This window comes from Dunckerocampus dactyliophorus, chromosome 6, assembly GCF_027744805.1.
Source record: "Dunckerocampus dactyliophorus isolate RoL2022-P2 chromosome 6, RoL_Ddac_1.1, whole genome shotgun sequence".
Taxonomy (NCBI): domain Eukaryota; kingdom Metazoa; phylum Chordata; class Actinopteri; order Syngnathiformes; family Syngnathidae; genus Dunckerocampus; species Dunckerocampus dactyliophorus.
In genome coordinates, this window is record NC_072824.1 from 33,187,833 (window position 1) to 33,209,495 (window position 21,663).

The following is a 21,663-nucleotide window of genomic DNA, read 5'->3' on the forward strand; positions in this document are numbered from 1 at the left end:
TACATCCTGTATCTGTGTAGTATATACAGTACGTGTACATCCTGTATCTGTGTAGTATATACAGTACGTGTTTCTTCCTCCTCAAACACTGATGGCGCATGCCTCAACCCTTTGCCATAATATTTACATATTCTGTAATATTTACATTTTCTGTAATATTTACATATACTGTAATATTTACATATACTGTAATATTTACATATTCTGTAATATTTACATATACTGTAATATTTACATTTTCTGTAATATTTACATATACTGTAATATTTACATATACTGTAATATTTACATATTCTGTAATATTTACATTTTCTGTAATATTTACATTTTCTGTAATATTTACATATTCTGTAATATTTACATATACTGTAATATTTACATATACTGTAATATTTACATATACTGTAATATTTACATTTTCTGTAATATTTACATTTACTGTAATATTTACATATACTGTAATATGTACATTTTCTGTAATATTTACATATACTGTAATATTTACATTTTCTGTAATATGTACATATTCTGTAATATTTACATATACTGTAATATTTACATTTTCTGTAATATTTACATTTTCTGTAATATTTACATATACTGTATCATATGACATGTCTTCCAATGAGGAGGCAGCGCTTCTGGGGGCGGTGCCTCTGGATTGGCAGACGGGGGTGGTGGTCCCCTTTTTTAAGAAGGGTGTGTTCCAATTATCGTGCTGATCACATTTCTCAGCCTTCCTGATAAGTTTTATTGGTTTATTTACTTATTTTGCAGATGATGCGGTCCTGCTGGCTTCATCGAGCTGTGACCTTCAACTCTCAGCCGAGTGTGAAGCGGCTGGGATGAGAATCAGCACCTCCACGTCCGAGTCCATGGTTCTCGCTCGGAAAAGGGTGGATGCCATCTCCGGGTCTGGGATGAGGTCCTGTCCTGAGTGGAGGACTTTAAGTACCTCAGGGTCTTGTTCACGAGTGAGGGAAGGATGGAACGCGATATCGACAGGCGGATCGGTGCGGTGTCCGCAGTGATGCGGACTCTCCGTCGGCCCGTTGTGGTGAAGACGGAGCTAAACCGAAAGCCAAAGCTCTCAATTTACCGGTGTATCTACGTTCCTACCCTCACCTGTGGGCATGAGCTTTGGGTAGTGACCAAAAGGACAAGATGGCGGGTACAAGTGGCCAAAATGAGTTTTCTCCGTAGGGTGGCTGGGCTCCCCCTTAGAGATGAAGTGAGAAGCTCTGTCATCCGGGAGAAGCTCGGAGTAGAAGCTCTGCTCATTCACATTGAGAGGAGCCAGATGAGGTGGCTCGGGCATCTGGTCAGGATGCCTGTTCAGGGCACGTCCAAACAGGAGGAGGCCTCAGGGAAGACCCAGGACACGTTGGAGAGACTGTGTCTCTAAATTGGCCTGGTAACGCCCCGGGATCCACCGGCAGGAGCTGGACGAAGTAGCCGGGGAGAAGTCTGGGCTTCCCTGCTTATGCTTGAATGTTTTTGTTCAAGTATTGAGACTTCGCACTTGGTTGGCGATCCTTGAACGCACCATAATTGTACGCTGTGACAAGTTACATCATGACTCCAATTCCATCCGTTCATCGTGAGGACGTGTACGTTCTATAATTCAAAATGTGTAAATTGTTATAATTGTAATTTTAATTACAAGATCAAGAACGTCAAGATCAAGCTAGCAGGAGGGTCTGGAGGGCCAATATTCACCATTTGCTGGCTGCCTTGGAACGCAACTCCTGCCAAAAGCGGGACAATCCTCTAGCAATTCCTGATTTATTCCTAAAATGTATTGATAATAATCCCCCAATACTCCAAATGTTAGTGATCTGCACAGTTGTGGCAACCTGATATTCTTGGTGTATATCCTGCAGCTCCGTCATTGACTTGTCAATGTCGGCCTGCAGGGCCATGCTGCTCTGCTCAGTCTTCTTCTTAGACCCCCTCAGCACAGCCAGCTGTTGCTCCAGAAGCACGGTGTTACACTCCTCTGCCTCACATCTGCAACAGGTACAGACAGGATGAACACAGGATCACTCATTCATAAATAGAAACAGCAAGTGATATAAAAAGGCCTTAACAAAGCAGCAAAATGTGGTGTTATCAGTCCCAAGGGTGAGGTACTGTAGAGCAGGGGTCCTCATTGGGTGCATTTTGGGTACTCAGACCAGATGCTTAACCAGCACAAATATTGGAAGATTTACGGTAGTACTATTAATAAACACATGCCATACACAGACCAATCACATGACATGACTTAGCCAATCAAATGCTCTGCAATGGGACAAGTGGGTTAGCGAGGCAGGCAAGCGGAGAGGAGAGACACACAGAAGTATGAAGAAAGCATCAGCACGTTCTGGGGAAACAGACTATGAATTGCCTCAAAACACGAAAACAAGGTCAGTCGATGAGTGGAATGAGATCATCTTTGGGGGAGAGGTGTCAATGGTTAATTTGGTCTCAACTGAATGTTGAAAATATGATGACGATGAAGAATATGGTGGGTAGGTTTTGTGTGGGGCCCATTCAACGCTGCTTGCAGCTTTAAGCAATGTCCACGAGTGACACATATTGCCCCCTGGTGGACGTCAAATTCAACTAAGTTGCTTTCTAGTTTCTATTTAATTTTACAGCTGAAAAGCTAAAAGGTGGCTGATCACTTCCAAGAACGCTCCAGGCACGTACGGCTGACCTGGCCTGGATGGCAGCAGCTCTGGACTTCATGCTGTCAGACTGTAGCGCCAAGCGGGCGTTCTCCATCAGTAGTTGGCCAACCTAGCAAAGCAAAGCAGAAAAGATACACTGTAAGGACTGAAATGGGGTCCATGTGTTTGATGCATCAGTGTCGTCTCTCGCCATTAGCCTCTGAAAATATTTGCATGACAAATAACAAATTTGAGTAGTACGTGTTGTCAAACCAGTGGAACATTTCTAGGAACCTGGATGGCTGAGAGCTGCACTAGCGGCGCTGACATATTTCATTTAAAGTTTAAGACCAGTTGAAAAATTGCAAGAATTTACATTTTGCACTGCTGGATCTTATGGATGTTCTAAGTAGAGCTTAAAACAAGAAATGGGAGTGACACAAAAAAAAATGAGTATGCAAACAAAACCCCATAACCCCCCCACAAATAGAAATAAAATGCTCAAAAAGGACTCGTTAATCTTGTTAATCACTTCAAAAATTAGTTTGGCCATGCTTGATGCCAGCTAATGAGGAGAAGCGGTATAGAAAATGGATGGATGGATGGATGGATGGTTGGATGGATGGATGGTTGGATGGATGGTTGGATGGATGGTTGGATGGATGGATGGATGGATGGTTGGATGGATGGTTGGATGGATGGATGGATGGATGGATGGTTGGATGGATGGATGGATGGATGGATGGATGGTTGGATGGATGGTTGGATGGATGGATGGATGGATGGATGGATGGTTGGATGGATGGATGGTTGGATGGATGGATGGATGGATGGATGGATGGTTGGATGGATGGATGGTTGGATGGATGGATGGTTGGATGGATGGATGGATGGATGCTTGATGCAGGTGTTTCCGGGAGGCCAATGGGAATGTCGCCCCAGGTGGTGACGATGGCTTCACGGTGGGCATCCACTGTCTGAAACTAATGTCCATTTTTGCAAACCTCCCTTGCCATCCTTCCCCAAATGTTCTCCACTGGATTTAGATCAGGGGAACATGCAGGATGGTCCAAAAGAGTGAGCTTGTTCCTCTGGAAGAAGTCCTTTGTCAGGCAGCGTTGTGCTATCATTTCATCTGGCCTTCCACCCTTCAACTCAGCCACGTGTCCATTGACAAGTCTTTTCATGACCTTCACCTGTGTCTCAATAAAAAAAAGTGTCACTTGCCCCCCCCAAGATTACCTGCGATGACGGCTGAGAACTGGAGTTCTTCAGCTCCTACGGATACCTGGGTATCTGCTTGGACCAAACACTTTCTTTCAAGTTCCACATCAATAATCTGCAGGCCAAAGTTAAAGCCAGGGGCTCCTTTACCGTAATAAGACCTCTTTCACATGCCCTGGAGAAGACGACCATACTACTTTGTTTGATTATGGTGATGTCATCTCTAAAATGGCCTCCAAGTGTGCCCCTAACAGACCGGATGCTGTCTTCCTTTCAGCCATCCGTTTTGCCTCCGGTGTGCCTTTCTCAACCCACCATCGTGATCTTTACAAACCACACGACGACTCCATCACTGGCTTCTATTTGTCTTGAAGACTCTTCACGGAAGAACACCTCAGTACCTCACCAAACTCTTGCACTTCCCCATGACAACTACCACCTGAGATCCAGTGACACCATTACGCCGTGTCTTCCAAAAGGCTGCCAAAATTCAGTTCTGCTGCAGCGAGTGACTTGAGGCCTTCCACTTTAACACTCACTTACCACCTGTTTCAACAGAAACTCCAACAGTCCCGAGCTGACTGTTGTAAGTGTTGAGTCCTTCCGGTCTTGATATCATACTGGGGCCTCATTGCCAGGTCATCATTGTCAACGACAAACTGTTCTCAATTGATCTTACCTGGTAAAGTTGAAATAAAAACATAGACGAGGACCTTCAGTCGTGTGGGATGACCCCTGCAACATCTCCACATAGCCACATGGCGTTTGACACCCCTGCACAACCTGAAGCTCCATTGTTCTATTGAAGGATCATGATGGTGCACCTTCCACTGTGCCGTGTGGAGAACATCTCAGGTGGGATCTCCTTGTCATGCCAGTAACGTTGGAAGCCATCTGGACTGTCAAGGTTCCATTTTTTTCTCAAAAAACCCTTAAAACCGTTCTCTCGTAGCTGCCATCTGATGGTTATTGGACTGCAGTGGGCATCGCTAACAACCTTCATTTGGGCTAAGAATCGTCCCGGGTCCTTTGACTCGGGGCCAGCGAAATTTGTGTCTCTCACTTGACTTTTTTGTTCCATAACCCTCAGGACCTTTGAAGAAGTTTCAAATGACTGTCTTGCTCACACAGCTCAACAATCCGATGGCGTTCAAAGAGGGAAAGCTTTTTTGCCTTTGCCATCAAGAGATCATGACAGTGTAAAAACCTGACAGAAAATACCATTGAATCCACATTTTTGCTGTGGTGGTCTTAAACTTTTGATCAGTGGTTATTTCACTTTAATGCTTGTCTGCAATAAATTGCTTACTCAAAAGGTTTTTTGTCTCACTTGCATTCTTTTGTTTTTGCATTTTGAAGCTCTACTTTGAACCATCTTAAGATCCAACAGTGCAAAATGAAAATTCTTGCAATTTTTCAACGGGTCTTAAGATTTTGATGTGGAGATTATATGGAGTATGTTGAAATGCAGTATATACCCTCACTGGCATCAGCGTCATTCACTTCAGGACTGGAATATTCATTGACTTTGTTACATTGTTACAGTCAGCGTGCATTGGCTCCAAATGTCCTCCACACCCAGTGTGCTGTTTGTGGTAGTTGCGTCCACCGTGCAGTATAATGCGCACCATACAGGCCACACCTCCAGGACTGCAGTGGAATAGCATCTCCACTGCATGTCGTCATCTCTCTTCATCAAGTCGCAGAGTCTCAGAAGCAGGTTTGGGATGGCACTCGTACAAGAGATTCTATTCTTTTCCCTTTTGATAAATGTAATTAAACATAATTAAATCCAAACATAAACGTCAAGCTAGCAGGAGGGTTTGGTGCGAGGGGCGAGCGAGTCGTGTCAAAAACAGACTTTATTATCAAACGACTTTCCCTAGAAAGTAACCCTAATCTAGCGCACGATGATTCCGCCTGGCTGTCAATGTCGAAAGATGACTGGAAAAGCAAAACATGTTTCAGACAATGGAGGAAAAAAGGTGTGTCCTAGACTTCATTGTACACATCTCATGTCTAAGGTCAATATTCTTTCCATTTGCTTTAGCATGAGTACAGAACATTTCCTGCACAAGGCGCACCCATGTTTATATATCAGGCAACACTCCAACGTTTACAGGATTAAAAAACACAGTAGACTTATGATGTGTGGGTTTCAGTACACTCATTACTGCTGAGCCTTTTCAAGAGCCTGCGAACGCCACGGATCAAAACGGCTTCATGTTTTAGTAGCAGATTAGATTCCTTCATGTGCTGTAATGAGTTCAAAAGCAAAGTAATGGGACGCACTTAAGATTAAAAAAAGCATTCGCTGTGTCTGTGCTTGCATCTGGAAAACCTTGAAGGAGAGTTGCATAATAATGCAAGACGGCAGAGCTCAGCTATCTCTTCAGCCTTTCTTGCAGCTTTGGCTCAGGTCTTACTGAATAATGAGGCTCATAACTGTTTACATTGTCTACAGGAGCTCAATTGTAAACATTACCGTTCTGTATTGGACGGCTCGTAGCCTCGAGTTTCACATTTCAGTGGGCTCAAACAACCTTTAGGGTGACCATATTTGCATTGCCCAAGATCAGGACACCTGGCCCAGCAATGAGAAACTCCAATGACGCTTAAGAAGTTTAATTGTTTAATCGAGGATGCCTTATCATTTCAAAGCACACGAGTCAAACTCAAGGCCCGGGGGCCAGGTTCGGACCACCATATTGTTTGACGTGACCTGGAAAAACACACTTTTTTAACATTTCCTTTTTGTATTAGTTATCTATTTTATTTGAAAATGGTGTTATATCTAAAAAAAAAATCAAAATTTGTATTGATTCTTATTTCTGTAGTTGCCATACCTCATTTAAAATGAATTAAACACCAGTCGCCGCACGGTTGCCGAGTGGTTAGCATGTTGGCCACACAGTCAGGAGATCGGGAAGACCTGAGTTCGAATCTCTGCTGTTCTCCTCGTGCGTGCGTGGGTTTTCTCCAGGTACTCCGACATGTTAGGTTAGCTGGCGTCTCTAAATGGTCCATAGGTATGAATGTGAGTGTTTGTCTGCATGTGCCCTGCCATTGGCTGGCACCTTGACTTGTGACTTGAATGCAAGTAAGTCAATAATGTAAGGATTTAATCAAACGTGTAATCACATCACAAGGCAGTTGAACAATGATATGGTTTCCAGCTCCAGGTGGCTCTCTGAGGGCAACCATAACTGCAATGTGAGTTTGATGCCCCGATTTAAAGCGTGCCTCCTCTATATGGATAGAAAATTGTGATACAGTGTCCCTCGCTACATCGCGGTTCACCTTTTGTGGATTTGCTGTTCGGGGATTTTTGAAAGTGCAATTTTGCACATTTTATCGGTGCTCTGTTGTATGTGTCTGTTATTGTATTTACCACTGCTACCAGTAGAGGGTGTTGTATACTCATGTTGAAGACGTGTGCAGCTCCACCTGTCTGTGTGTTTACGCGCGTGTACGAGCGCATCAGAAACCCCACAGCCGGCTAACTATAGAGCTACACCACTCCTTATTGGCGAAGGGAGAACCCGCCCATTGTGTTCTGCGTCCTGATTGGCTGTAGACCACTGTCAATCAATCTCCTTTGTGCCGTCGCTAGCAAACTAGCTAACTGCGTGACCTGCTTGCTAACCGCCAATAAACAATAGAAGAAGAAGCACCAGCTAACCGGCTAAATTGGCTGAATCTTCGGTTGAAGGAGTAGGACGAGGAGGAGGACGACGGCAGGAGCAACATGTTTTAACAAGGATTACGAAAATGCTGTGGCTGAACGACGCCAGGACGAAGCACAGTCAGAGGAGTGAATACACGTGAGTCACTTAGAATTCATTGTGTCCAAGCTAGTAGACTGATCATTAAAATTCAAACAAAATGTGAACATTGAGAGTTTTTAAAAGGTGAGTGTATAAAGTGTACGGTGAGGGCTTTTGCAGCCTTAAAACATGTAGAATAATGTTGGCTTTCACTTACTGCGGCTATTTTGGGAACATATCCCCCGCGACAAATGAGGGAAGGCCGTATTACAAAATCTATCTCAACCAAAGACACAAAGGAACCTGAGGTCAAATGCTTGGAATGGAATGTTTTGGAATGTAACTAATATTTGCAAAGAAAATGTGCCCTCTGAAGTCACATGACCTGGGAATTTGAACCTTTATGCATGACGTCCCCCAGTTTTACCAGACTTCAACTCAACCAGCGTCAGGGGATTAACTCTGCATATGTTTTGATTTTTCTTTTTGTGGTCATAACTATATAAAAAACTATATAACTAAACTAAACTAAAAAAACTATATAACTAAACTAACTAAACTAACTATATAAAAATTGTCTGGGGGTCCAGACTATATATTTGATACATGCACACTAATTTTACGCTTAGAATTCCAACAGTCCGCTTGGGATTAGTGTCATCCAATGTGCGATATGTGCCTTTTTCAGGAGCACTTTAAACGTCAGACCACATCAAACAACAACTGAATTTTACATTTTTTTTCTACTGAATGAAGGATGTGATACACAATGGGAACTATGAACGCTAAAACATTGACTATTAAAAATATGTGAACGTCCCTCCTTTTTCACTTTCGGACAGTGCAGTGGGGAGGTTAAAAGGTTAAATTGTGTGTCACATATTTGTTGACTTGTGTTTGTTTGGCACCGTGGGTGAGGTAGACGTCTGGATGGCTGCGTGTGAAAAGCTACTTAAACCATCAAAAGGTTGTCTCAGCTTGACTGACTCTGACTACTTGCAAGTCATGTTGCCAGCTTGTATGTTTAAGGTTTAAATACTTGGGAAGCAACTGGCGGGCCGGATTCAAACGCTCGGCGGGCCACATGTGGCCCCCGGGCCGTAGTTTGCCCACCCCTGCCCTAGCCTAAAGCCAAGGTTATTGTATGCCCCTAGAAAGCTGTCATCGCATGGTGCTTTTAATAAGCGAATGCTGTTTTTGCACCTGACTTACAGGAAAGCATACCGTTCATGCCATGTGCTTTCAATGGCAGCTCTACTAATTGTCTCTTGTATGACAGCAGTTATTACGGCGTCACACAGTCTCACTTGACGATTATTGACGATGGCCTTGAGCGGCTGCATGGCAATGTTCTGCTTGACTTATCTTAGCATGATTGGCAGACAATGTCGTTAAACTGGCTCTCACAGAATGAGTCCGTCTGGAATAATCATTAATGACTCTCACCTGAGCTCGGAGCTCCTTCACAGCGTCTTCCTGCTTGGACCAGTCCTGAGAAGATAAACTCTTTCTCATGCCGACTTGGATGATATGGGCCTCCAGCTGCTGGTTGGTCTCCTGCAGCCTGTTGACCTGGTCCAGAAAGCTCTTTAAACGAGTGTTCAGCCCCCACTCGAGCTGACCCGAGTTCTGAAGCAAATCCATGGTGAACTTAGATATCTGCAAACAAGAAGTCACATGATGCTACGGAATGCTGGTTGGGCCATTGTCAGGAATCTTGAGAAAATAACAAATGTACTTACAGAAAGCCTACAATGTGATATGCAGCTGCAGTCTCACACTCTTTTTAGGGCTTTCAGAGGCGTGAACTAAGTCAATGTTTACCCAGTGATCTCACGTGAGCTAACGTGGCCTTCCAAGAAAAAATGCCCAATAAATGCAGTTCAAAGAAGAAAGCAAAAGTGTACCGGTCCGAGGATCCAAACAGCCTCTCCTCACAGCTTCCTCACCACATTCCTCCCCAAAGAGCTGGTCAACACGTTCTTCTTCCCACCGTGTCTGAGGGCATCATCGGCTGGCCCCTGAGACACAGCAGCCTGATCAGCCTGCACATGCAATCGGTGCTGTTTTGGTCTGCGAGCAAACAAACAGAAAACGGTAGAGTGGAGAGTAGTGGGGGTCAGGCATGGTGCTTACATCACCAGCACTCTGGGGCCCTTTGTCCTCTCTGATCCAGGATTACTGAGCTCCTTTCAAACACAGTGACATGACAAATCATGTGAGGCACTGAAACTGTATTAGAGGTGGGTCGAACGATCCGAATAGGGATGGTATCGATACCAAAGGTAATACAGTAATCCTTCGTTTAGCGTGGTTAATTGGTTCCAGACCCGACTGTGATAAGTGAATTTCCTTATTTCTAAATGGAATATTTTGGTAGTTACAGCATAGAAAACCTGTTTACAACCTTCTAAATACTTAGCATTGTTATTAACATGATTAGAAAACATAAAATAACACCCTTACAGCCACTTTTATACTTATATTACTCAACATACTGCAGTAGCCATTAGGGGTGTCAGCAGATCTCCTGAGATTAATACGTGACGAGATTTCTTGTTTGGAGAAAAGCTGTCTCGCCAGAACGGGGCAGCCAGAAGCCAATCAGACTGAACGTTGGCATCGCTACTATGAACGATAAGAAACGTAACATGGAAGTTACGCATTATCGGAAGCCAGGCATTATGGGAACCGAACATGAAGTGCTTTATACATATTTTAAACCATGCGATCCAACCTACCTTGGTGTTCCCAGCTGCATCCGTGTTCATATCCAAGCAGAGGCTGTGGTAATTCTGCATTTGATCAAAGTTATTTAAGATTATCGGATCAAAACACGAAGCTGTTTGGACTTGTCTGCACTCTCAATCACCGTTAACATGAATCACCTCCAACATTAATAATGGCAGCAGAGTCTGCCTGGCGCAGGTGCATGACTACAGTGCACCACGGTGGCCACAGCAGGGGGCTCCCTCCGCTGTGAAACAATTGCAGATAAAGGCTGGAGGGAGTCCGGATGTAATTATTATGCTTCCTAGACTGAAAATTATTTCATTTTTATTTTAAGTGGCGGTCAATTTGAAATGAACAAACCAAGAATCAAGTTTGATGGAGTTCTAAACCTAATTAGGGTGTTATTACTCTTTGTTTTTGTCTCTCCTACGAGGTTATGCTTTTTTCCTACAGCATCTGTTACGTCATATGCAAATAATGCAGATTAGCCGATGACATCATCTAGGGACTTCTGGGACAGCCAACTGCTACTTTTCTAACTGAGGCGTTGGCAACAGTGACACCAACAAGGACACAAAGTAAAGCTGAAATAAGTCACTTTTGTTAAGTACATGGATAAAATTAAAACTGAGCTGTTTAATAAACATCAGACTGTTCTGGAAGAAGACATGATGCCTGGATGCATCCCAGTGCGTACAAACGTGAATACTTTACACAATTAACGCCAGTTGATACATTGCAAGAATTTACATGTTTCACTGTTGGATCTTCAGGAAGTTCTAAGTAGAGTTTCAAAATGCAAAAAAGGAAGAAATGGAAGTGACGAAGCAATTTATTGCAAACAACCATTAAACTGAAATAGGCTGTTCAACAAATGATCAAAGGTTTACAACTATAACAAAAAACCCCACTAAACCCTGCTAAAATAGAAAATAAAATGCTCAAAAAAGGACTCCGTATGAGTGGCGGTGCCGGAGGGCATCCACTGTCTGGAACTAATGTCCATTTTTGTAAACTTCGCTTGCCATCCATCCTCAAATGTTCTCAATTGGATTTAGATCAGGGGAACACGCAGGATGGTCCAAAAGAGTGAGCTTAGTCCTCTGGAAGACGTCCTCTGTCAGACAGGCATTGTGAAGTGCAGCGTTGTCCTGTTGAAAAAGACAGTCATCACCACACAGCGAGGGCCTTCATTCATGGGGGATGCCCCCCGCAACATCTCCACACAGCCAGCTGCCGTTTGACGCCCCTGCATAACATGAAGCTCCATTGTTCCATTTAAGAAAAAAGCACCCCAGATCACGATGGGGCCCCCTCCACTGTGCCATGTGGAAAGCATCTCAGGTGGGATCTCCTTGTCATGACCGTAACGTTGGAAGCCATCAGGACCGTCAAGGTTACACTTTTTTCTTATCACAGAATAAACTTTCAATGTCCCATGTTTAGTGCTCTTGTGCAAATTCCAAATGGACAATATTGTGGCGTTGAAGGAGACTGATGGTTGTTGGACTGCATTCGACACCAGTAACAACCTTCATTTGGGCTAAGGATGGTCCCATGTCTTGACGGACAGTCAACGGGATTGTCCGGCTCAAGGCTGGTGACATTTTTTTGGGACTACCCCTTGACTTTTTTGTTCCATGAACCTCAGGATCTTTTGAGAGGTTGCAAATGACTGTCTTACTACGGGAATCACATGGAATCCACATTTTGGCTTTTAAAGTCTGTGGTCTTAAAATTTTGATCAGTTTATGAACAGCCCATTTCATTTTAATGCTTGTTTGCAATAAAATACTTTCAAGAAATTGTCTCACCTTCCGCCTGGCCTTCTGGTTCTTGAACCCAAAGAGGTCACACTAGTCTTTTTTACGGATTTTCCTGCTTTTCTGCAGGAATCAAGACGACAAGACTTCTGGACTTTGTAGGTGGAATTTGACTTTTCAGTTTGCCTGGCTTCTGATATGCGATGTATTTTATAGTTGATATTGTGTAACTTGAGGAAATCTTGACTTGTATGTCTCTTACGATGCCTTTTCCGCCTGCATTGACACTGACGACTAAAGTCAGTTTGTACTTTCCTCTGAGCACAGCTTGATCAGCTCTCCAAACAATATCTCCAACTGCGATGTTCTTACGTAAGTGACTTGCCTATCCAAGTAAGACTTGGATGACCAAGTTGTCACCATATTTTCAGAACTTCAACTTGAACCTCTGCTTGGATGAATTTGATTGTATGGGTATCCTTCGAACAAGAGATGTCCAGGGTCTTCTTGGGGACGTACCACACTGGCCTCTTCCAATCATTTATCATCTTGTCACTGAGTTTTGTTGCTGTTCCTCGTCCGACCATCTCATGGATTAGTGTGTTGTCGGCTTGTTTCCAATGTGGTTCTTTGTTTAATTGCCTTTCTGTTCCCACAAACGTTGTTCTTGTTGTTTGGCAGGGAAGTTGGGTTTTCTGTCTGTGGGTATTTTGCACCCTATTGTGGTGTTGATGTTGGCCCTTTATGATCACTTCAAGTTCCGACTTCCACAATGGCATCCTCCACACAGCAACTGTAGCAGTAAGTACGTTTCAGAATTAAAGTGCGGGAACTTGTATGTCTTCAGGTAAATCCGGGTGTGCGCCACCTACCACGGACTCTCAAGATCTTTTTCAATGATCTCCATTGAACATGGACGTTATAAAAAGCCTTTTCTGTGACCAATTAGTAGTTCTGTTTTTTTGGGTCTTTTTTAGTTCTTTCGGAAAGAACTTGTTTAGCTCTTCAGGTTCAACGATGTTGTGCACCCAGGCAACTACATCAAGACCACAGCACGAGGGTGTGCGTTCCTATTACTTTGGTTGTATTTCTTTGTTTTTACTTTGATGACTGTGTCTCCCTCCCCATAAAGTGTATTGTCACGTTCCTGCCTTTCAATTCTAGTCTGTGATGAGCTTCGTTTTCCAAGTGTGTTGCCTCTATATGTGGTCACTTTTGGCAACATCAAAAGGACTGTTTCTTTCCTCAGTGTGACTGATGGCGGTACTTGACTTGTTTGTCAAAGTCTTCTTTGACTTCTTTAGTGTTTTCCCATGAGGATTTAGCCAAGATCTTTTTGACCTCTTCTGCACTTTCTGGTGACAATTTTGCCAAGCCTCTTATCTGTTGACTTGTAAAACTGCCTGTTTTCTCTCTTCTTCTTTCACTGTCCTTTTCCTTTCTTGGCCAGAGAATGTAATTATGATCTCTGCGGCACTCCTTGTTGTTGCAAAGGTATGTTTTCTCACAGTGTTCTTCTTCATCGTGGCATTTTAGACACAACTCGCAGGCCCCTGATTTGGCCACAGCAGTCCTCTTGTCCTGTAGTCCAAGTCCTTTGAATTTCCTACAAAAGAAGAGTCTATCGTGGTGCCGATCATCCCCGCACACGATGCATGTGCTTTCAGGATCCATCGTTGAGGTTTTAGTAAACACACGCTTCCTCTCATAGGGGTAGTCTGTTTTTTTTTAGCAATGCATGTTACATTGTTCCATTTCTTGGAGGATGTCTTCTCGATCTTTAAGAAACGATAATAACTTGCTGAATTGGTTGGATGTTGAAACATCGTTTTTCGGGTCACGTTTAAAAATTAGCCAAGCCTCTTGGATGGAGTTGGGTAGTTTACTTTGCACTGATAGTATGCTCAGTGGATTTTCCGCTGCATCAGAATCTCCCAATTCTGTTAAATCTGCTAGAGCTTTTTCTATTTCTTTAATGAGCCCAATGACTTCCCTCGGATTGTTTCCCCGGATGGGAGATAGTTCCTGCAAGTCTCTCAAAACCTCAAGGATGATGGTCGACTTATTGCTATAGTTGTTCTCCAAAGCTCTGAATATCTCTTCTCCAGTACTGTAGGATGTTAGTCTTAGTTCTTTTATGATCTTTTTGTCTAGGCTGTCTATTAGTTGTGCCTTCATAACTTCAGATGACCCCTGTGGGTTTCCTTGTCTTTGCAGCGATTCCCAGTCTTTCTTCCATCTGTAATATTCTCTGCTGCAACCACTGAAGATGGGTAGACGAGTTGCTTTAATCTTTACCGATTGAATTGCTGCTGGATGCACTGAGTTCCCTCCAGACGCCAGTGCTTTGCTCGTCTGTGGAGCAGTACCCTTGGCTACTTCAAGCACCATTCTTTGTTTTGTTTTTGTGACTGTCCGTATTCTGTTATTCAAGTCTTGCATTTGACCCGCTGGTACCCAACGCTCCCAATTTGACCTGGCTTTAACAACGTCTGTGATCAGGTTTTCAAGAATGCTTAAAAGTGCCTTCAGGTTTGTGTTGGTGGATTCACATTCAAGCGCCTGACAACTCACCTCAGCATCTTGGATTACTGACATGAGATCATTTTCACTGTATTTTGTCCATAGCTTATACTGAACCATCTTCTCAGTTTCCATGAATTTTCCTTCAATTTCTTCCAAGTCTTTTTCCAAGTACTCTTTAAGCACTACTTGTTCTTTGTCATCTGGTGTTTCAACTTCAAGAAGTCCAGTTTTGTAGTCTTCACTTGCGTCAAAGAATCTGTTAAAGTAACTACTGAGTTTAGCGAATTCTTCTCTTAACTCTTGATCCCTCATCTTGTCTGCGCTCCTATAAATGAAGTTAGCTTTTTTGGAAAAGGAACTTTTAGCAGCAGTCCGTTGCTTTTTAAGCTCTGTTAAGTTGTCCTCCATATTTGACGATTTCCGATTTCAAATCCGCACTTGAAAAGGCTGAGAAGATCGTAGAGGATCAACTCAACTCCAGTCGATTTTCTTGAGGTTACTTCTCTCTTCAGCTATTTACATGAGCTCGTCAGGTTAGGATGATAACCTTAGAATCATTGACGAATAGTATCAAAATGCGCCTCAGACTAAATATTTTTCAATTGTTAAATGACCATCAGCGTTTACGTCTAACTGTATCTGACAACCAACAACAGTCGCTACATACCGGTGGTCTTTACGCTCTTGTCAATGCGAGCATTCGTGTCGTCCGCTGCTCTGGCTACTAAATGTACAAGTACTCTCTGCACAACTACCTTGCTTCATACGACGCATGTCACATGGTACTGTATCAAACATGTCATTTTAGCATCAGCGGTTATGACATGAGTTCTAGCATCATCAACATATTTGTGTCAGAGTTTTGAAAGAAAGTGTATTTTTTAGCATCATTATCATCATAAGAATTGTCTTAGTCTTTGATGACTACGAGTACCGTAATGTGGTGTCCATGGTGATGGTGAGATGAAGCCTCATGAAGCATCGTACCACTTGAACCAATCACACGAAGAAACACCTTCAGGCCAGGTGTATACTCACAGGAAGCTGTATTTTAAGCACATAATGCGTGATGCACTGACTTGTTGTGTCTGTTACGGCTCTTAGGAATCCCAGTAATCCCTCGTTTATCGTGGTTAATTGGTTCCAGCCCCAACTGTGATAAGGGAATTTCCGCAAAGTAGGATTCCTGAAAACCTGTTTATGACCTTCTAAATACGTTTGTTAACATTATTCAATTTTATTAGAGTCCTCTAGACATGAAATAACACCCCCATAGTCACCTCTACACTCCTATTACCCAATATAGTAGACATAGTAACAGAAAATAATGTGCTAGCATTGGGAGAGTACAGTACTTGCTGCGGTGGCTATTGTCTCATCAATGTAACATTACTGACACCTAGTGGCCAGTGTAGAATACTACGTATCACCACGTCTTTGAATGCCAGATTTGAAATATAGTTCATTTAGCCATTTTTATAGTTAAAAATGCTTAATTAAGGCCAGAAATATGTAACATTTGCTTAAATATGGCAACAGGCCGTATTCAACCACGAAAAAGAATGGTTTATTTATATATTTTTAAAATCTGCGATACAGTGAGAACGGGAAATATGAACTACAAGTGGTGAGGGATTATCGTATTCCATAAAATGTGTGACTAAATAATTTCTCTACATAAGTCACTGCAGACGTGTATAATCAAATATTTCTGAATGTATTCTGTGTGTGTACATTTTGCCGAAACGGTAGTATTGTATGACACTGCAGGTTGTGCAGTAAAGATGCTTACACAGGACACATACTAGGGATCATATGGCATGGACGTTTGGTCCGCCTTGCACGGGACAATCCATCTTATGGACAGAACGGTTTTTCAGTACATTTTGCACTGTGTGTGCATGCGTGCTTGTCCAGGCTGGTGAAAACCCCTCCTCATGATGTAATGTCCATGGGGAGTATAGGTGGCAACAGCCGCACGGCCCCGCCTGCCTGTGTTGGCGATACATTGAGGTGACTTGTACCTGGCAGATCTCCTCAACTACATGCCCGTCCGGCCCCGGGCCTCCTGGCCCCGATGTTGAAGTGCGGTGCACCTGTTGTTGAACACCACCTCTCAGACGAGCAAAGATGAGTGCATAAAGCAGCGTGCTGCCATTGTTCAGTAGAAGAGAACGGTGTGGCAGAGCTGCAACGGTGAACTCTGCACGTTCGCTAAGGAACTTTACTAATCCTGTTCAAACACTGTTGCACTTGCACTTTCCGAAAAAGAAAAACTGTAAACCTGGGAAGCGGGAAGACGACCGCTGTGACGCTGTGAAACACGTGCACAGGCGACAGCACGCAGTGATACAACGGGAGAGAAAGTTACGCCGAGCGATTGTGAGGTCTGATTTTTTCGAGGAGGCGTTTTTGTGATGCAGATTCTCTTGAAAGCATTTTGTTTTCGCCCCACCAACTAACCGGAACTATGTTCCTCATCACCGAAATCCGACCAGAACTTGGTTCATGGGACGAAGTGGACAAAATTCCCCCCAAAAGTGCAGTTTTCATTTAAAGAAACTGTCTGCTTCGGTCTTCAGTGACTCAGCTCTGACTTTAATGAGGATTCATCTAAGTGAGGGTACAGGGAGGTGCCTTGGGCCTCTTCTTCACAGCATATTTGTCAATGAGGTTTCATATGTTTTTAAAAATGCTCAGGTAATTACCTATTCTGCTGATGCAACTCTCTATGAAGCTGCAGGGAGCGCTGATTCACTCAAGTGGATGCTTTCAACAAGAACTGGATGGCACAGGAAAAACTAAATGTAAGCTTTCAGGCACAATAGTTAGTGTAAATCTTGTTTTGAAAAGAGTTACAAAGCCGATGGTGGCCTGGTGGTTAGTGTGTTGGCCACAGTCAGGAGATGTGGGAGATCTGCGTTTCTATCTCAGTTTCCACCCAACAGTACACCAGGGGTGGGCAAAGTTCTTGACTGGCGGGCCACATTGACAGAGCGTGCACACTCGGTGTCAGATTTTTTCATCGCTAAAATACGGGTTTTGTAACATTGCTAAATAATTGTCAAAAAATGAAGTTGGCTACTTCACGGATCTCACTTATTGCGGGCTATTTTGGGAACGAGGGACCACTGTACACTCTGGACTGGTCGCCAATCGCAGAATACAAAAACTGCGTCATGTTGTGTTGTACAGTATGTACTGCATTTATTTAGTAGGAGATATGTTGGTGGACCCCAGGAAGAGTAATATTTGCTCCGGTAAAGACTCAACAAAACAATACAGGTAAAATATACGGCATACATGGGCTACTTTTAGAAAGCCCATCTGTACATGTTTATATCAACGCCAACGTCAAGCTAGCGGGACGGTTTTTAGGGGGAGGAGCGAGCCGTGAATCAAAAATAGACATTTTACTGGCGTCTCAATTACTCGCAGCTTTTCTCCCATACTTGCATTCCCTAGTTTTGCTGTCAGGTGGGAAAGACATTCATCTGTCTTTTGTCCATTTCAGCCCTCCACCGCTTTTGTAAATGTGAAGGCCTGTGTCGGCTACAGCTCACCAAAAACTTGCATCTTACGTAAATAAGTGTACTCTCCATCACGCAGTCTTTCGATAAAATATGAATTTGGATTTGCCTTTTGAAAGTCAAGCTTCTTGCTCCTGGGTTCTCTGAGGTTTGTCTCTTGGTTTGAGCCCATTTAAGTTGTGCAGTGAAACAGTGGCAGGGCCAGAAGATAAGCAGCAATGCTTCACTGTCACCAAGATATATCCATAAAAATATGACTAAAGTCTATCATTACTCCTGACAGCACTATCATTACGCGTCATGTTATCGCTCAGTGGTTGAATGACAAGTTCAGCAGACACAAACAGTGTGCGCATGCACTGACAAGATGCAAAATGCAAAAAAACCAATCATGAATCACAAAACCACAAGCAATGCAAACTGAGCTGCCTCTCTAAGTCATTAGTTTAATATCCTGGAAACTCTTGCTGGGTCGGGGAGCAGGCAGCAAACGTAACTTGGCTTATTGACTTTTGCTCTGATCAACCAATCAGAGGATGGAAAAGTGCTGATGTCACCGTGGGCCGGCTTGCTGGCTCTAAGAGGCAAATCTGAAGTCTGACTGGCTAAAAAACCCCAGCTCCCATCGCTAATTGTGTGTACACCCGTCCCTAGTCTTTCACGGTTAATTGGTTTCAAACCCAACGCGATAAGTGGTATTCAATATTAATAAATGGAATATTTTCATAGTAATGGCATAGAAAACCTGTTTAAGATCTTCTAAATACGGTTTGTAACATTATTAGAGCTCTCGAGACATGAAATAACACCCAATTTTAGTTCATGCAGTCAGTACATTTAGCCATTTGTTGCTTGAAAATGCTTAAATTAGGCCAACTTTGAGGACCATTTGCTTAAATATGCATTTTTTTTTTTAACAATAATCGGCCATATTCAACCACAAAACAGCAATCATTTATTGTAGAGTGAGGGAGCGATGTTCAAAGCGATGGAGATTCAAGCCTTCGGCACCTTCTATTACCGTGGGAAACGTGAATTCCCCACCGAACAAGATCGATGAGCTGGCTAGAACATCAAGACCTTCAATTTGTGCTTCACTGAATGGCTAAGAGCTAGCGTCCCAGAGGCTAACGTCAGGGGCTAGCCGACTTCAGAACAGTCAGAGCGGCCAGGAACAAGAGCCTGTGGAAAGCGTAAAGGAGGGGGGCTTAAAATAGTATCGGTTTTCATTATCAGGAAAAAATCCGATACCGATGTCTCCTGATGTCACATTTTTATGCAATATTGCGCTGATATTATCGGTGGGCCGATATTAGCGGTGGGCGGATATTATTGGACATCCCTAGTATTTTTTTTGTCCCTTGTGATTTGATCATGTGGCAAAGCTCATGTGATCACAACGTATTACAGTGGAATCCGTTTATGTCCGCATGCCTAGGATTGGCTAACTGAGGTTGGCGTACGCGGTTGTCGACATAACTGGAACTCGCCCCTGCTCCCACACTTACTTGTGACTTCCAGCAGAGACGTCAGGAGAACCGGGATCATAAAAGATTTCTCAACCTACGGCAGTTTGATGATGTTGGTTTCCTCCAGTGGAGCAAGAATTGAAGTGGGTGCATTTTGTTAGTCGGACGAAGGGGGACTTAAGAGCGGCTAATAAGTCCACCATGAAAGAAGCAAGGATCTTAGGTTTGATGCTGTAGTTTTGAAGGTCAGGCCCCTTTGTTTTCATCGATTCTGACAGAACCACTAATCTGCTGCTGCAAAAGCCTGCGAGCGATAATGATAATGATGAAGTTAACAATACTAACACATGTCGACATAATTGGACTAATTCTTGATAGAAATGAGTTGCTCACCACCAAGTCGGCCAGTAAAATATGCGGTTGACCACATCCTCCCCCGTCCCCTGATCCCAGAGGACCCCTCTCATCCCCTTCACCAATCATTTCAGAGATATAAAGTCCCACTGGCCCGGAAAAACACCTAAAACCATCTTTCGTTCCATCTGCTATAACCATCCTGCATACCTTGAAATAGAATACTCACCTCTTCATGTGTCGCATTTCTTTGTTTTGATGGTGTTTCTGATGTGAAATGTGTCCTGATGTGTCCACGATGGTAGTGTGAGCCCTGCCAAAGAATGTCTGTCACCATTTGGGGCAGCCGGTAAAGTATTCTATTCTATTGTGTTCTATTTAAGAAGTGTGAGGCTTATTTAGGGCACAAACCTGGGTTGTGTTGCGAGTGAACAACGACGGGAGGGTTATCGTAGACATTTTTATGGCTATTACTCGTGAACCACGTACGGGTCTGCAACCCAAGTCCCACAAAGAGCGGGCGTCTCGTCGGGGGCTGTTAGCATTGTTAGATCATCTGAATTCCTCAGCCAAGTAGCTCATGCGTTCAAACATGACTTTTGTCTTTTGACTTTCTGGCTTGAAAAATGATAAAAGTTCACTTTTTCAGACAAGAAAGGTTTTGAGATTTAATCTTACAAAGCCAACCGACCGCGCCTTAGATTTGTGTGCAGATCTCATCAGCAGGGATAAACCACATTGTTGTCAACACCACGACGTCATTCCTGACATTTCCTAGATCAGTGAAGAAGACAAATGTGACATAATGATGAAAGAAATACCTTCAAGGCACACAACAAATGAAGAAAATCACGTGTAAGGGAGTGGTCCTGACACATGCGTGTCGGGTGGTTGCACCTGACTGACGGGGAGCTTGCGCCAGGAAGGTGATTAAAAGTACAACTCTTGCCATTTAAATCAGGAGAAGCAGTGGCTTGTACAGTAACAGTAACAGTATCTCCTTTTGTATTAGGTAAATGACCCCCCCATTTAAAGGAAATTGGAAAAGGAAAGTCATTATCAGCAGATGTTTTTATGACTCCTTAGTGTCAAGCGCAAAAACTGTTATCCTCGTCACACTTTCACCTGCAGCTCAGCAGCCCAGGATTACACAAGCCCTGCTTTGCACAAAACAATTAAACTAGGAGTGCCGCCGTCTCACCGCCGTTGAATGCTACGCCGTATGGGGATCGGCAAACAAGTTTTGGGCCAAACAAGTTAGGACCAAGCTCTTGATACTAGAAGCAGCATTGAAAGAAGGGCTGCTGGTGTGAGGGTACAGCATGTAGCCACACTTGTTCCTCCCAGGTGGGGATACGCAACTGTCAAGATAAGAAAACTGGCTTTTCTATCACCAATTCAACCCCCCTGTGAAACAGCACAACACAGAGAATACCTGTCAGATAAGTTAGGAGGTAAAAGGTTTCAGCTGACCCACGGTAAAGTCTCGTGTGAACATGGACCTTGCGTGCTTGTGGTATATTCATTAACTGCAAGGCAGCATCCACCAATGAATTAATCCACACTATTAATTATAGTCGATACACACATTTAAGAGAAGGTTTGCAGTCATGAGAACGAGCATGTTTCATGGCAGCTTTCCA

General features: G+C 43.4%; 1 protein-coding gene across 1 annotated transcript in view; it reads right to left on the reverse strand.

Moving 5' to 3' along the window:
* Nucleotides 1–17,417, reverse strand: part of krt222 (keratin 222) — a 34,327-nt gene extending 16,910 nt beyond the window's left edge. The window contains exons 1-5 of the mRNA XM_054778018.1: nucleotides 17,376–17,417; nucleotides 9,388–9,718; nucleotides 9,092–9,304; nucleotides 2,702–2,784; nucleotides 1,857–2,010 (exon numbers count right to left, since the gene is read on the reverse strand). Coding sequence (XP_054633993.1) covers nucleotides 1,857–2,010; nucleotides 2,702–2,784; nucleotides 9,092–9,289 — 435 coding nt within the window. The 5' untranslated portion in view covers nucleotides 9,290–9,304; nucleotides 9,388–9,718; nucleotides 17,376–17,417. The remainder of the gene's footprint in view (nucleotides 1–1,856; nucleotides 2,011–2,701; nucleotides 2,785–9,091; nucleotides 9,305–9,387; nucleotides 9,719–17,375) is intronic.
* Nucleotides 17,418–21,663: the final 4,246 nt, after the last annotated feature.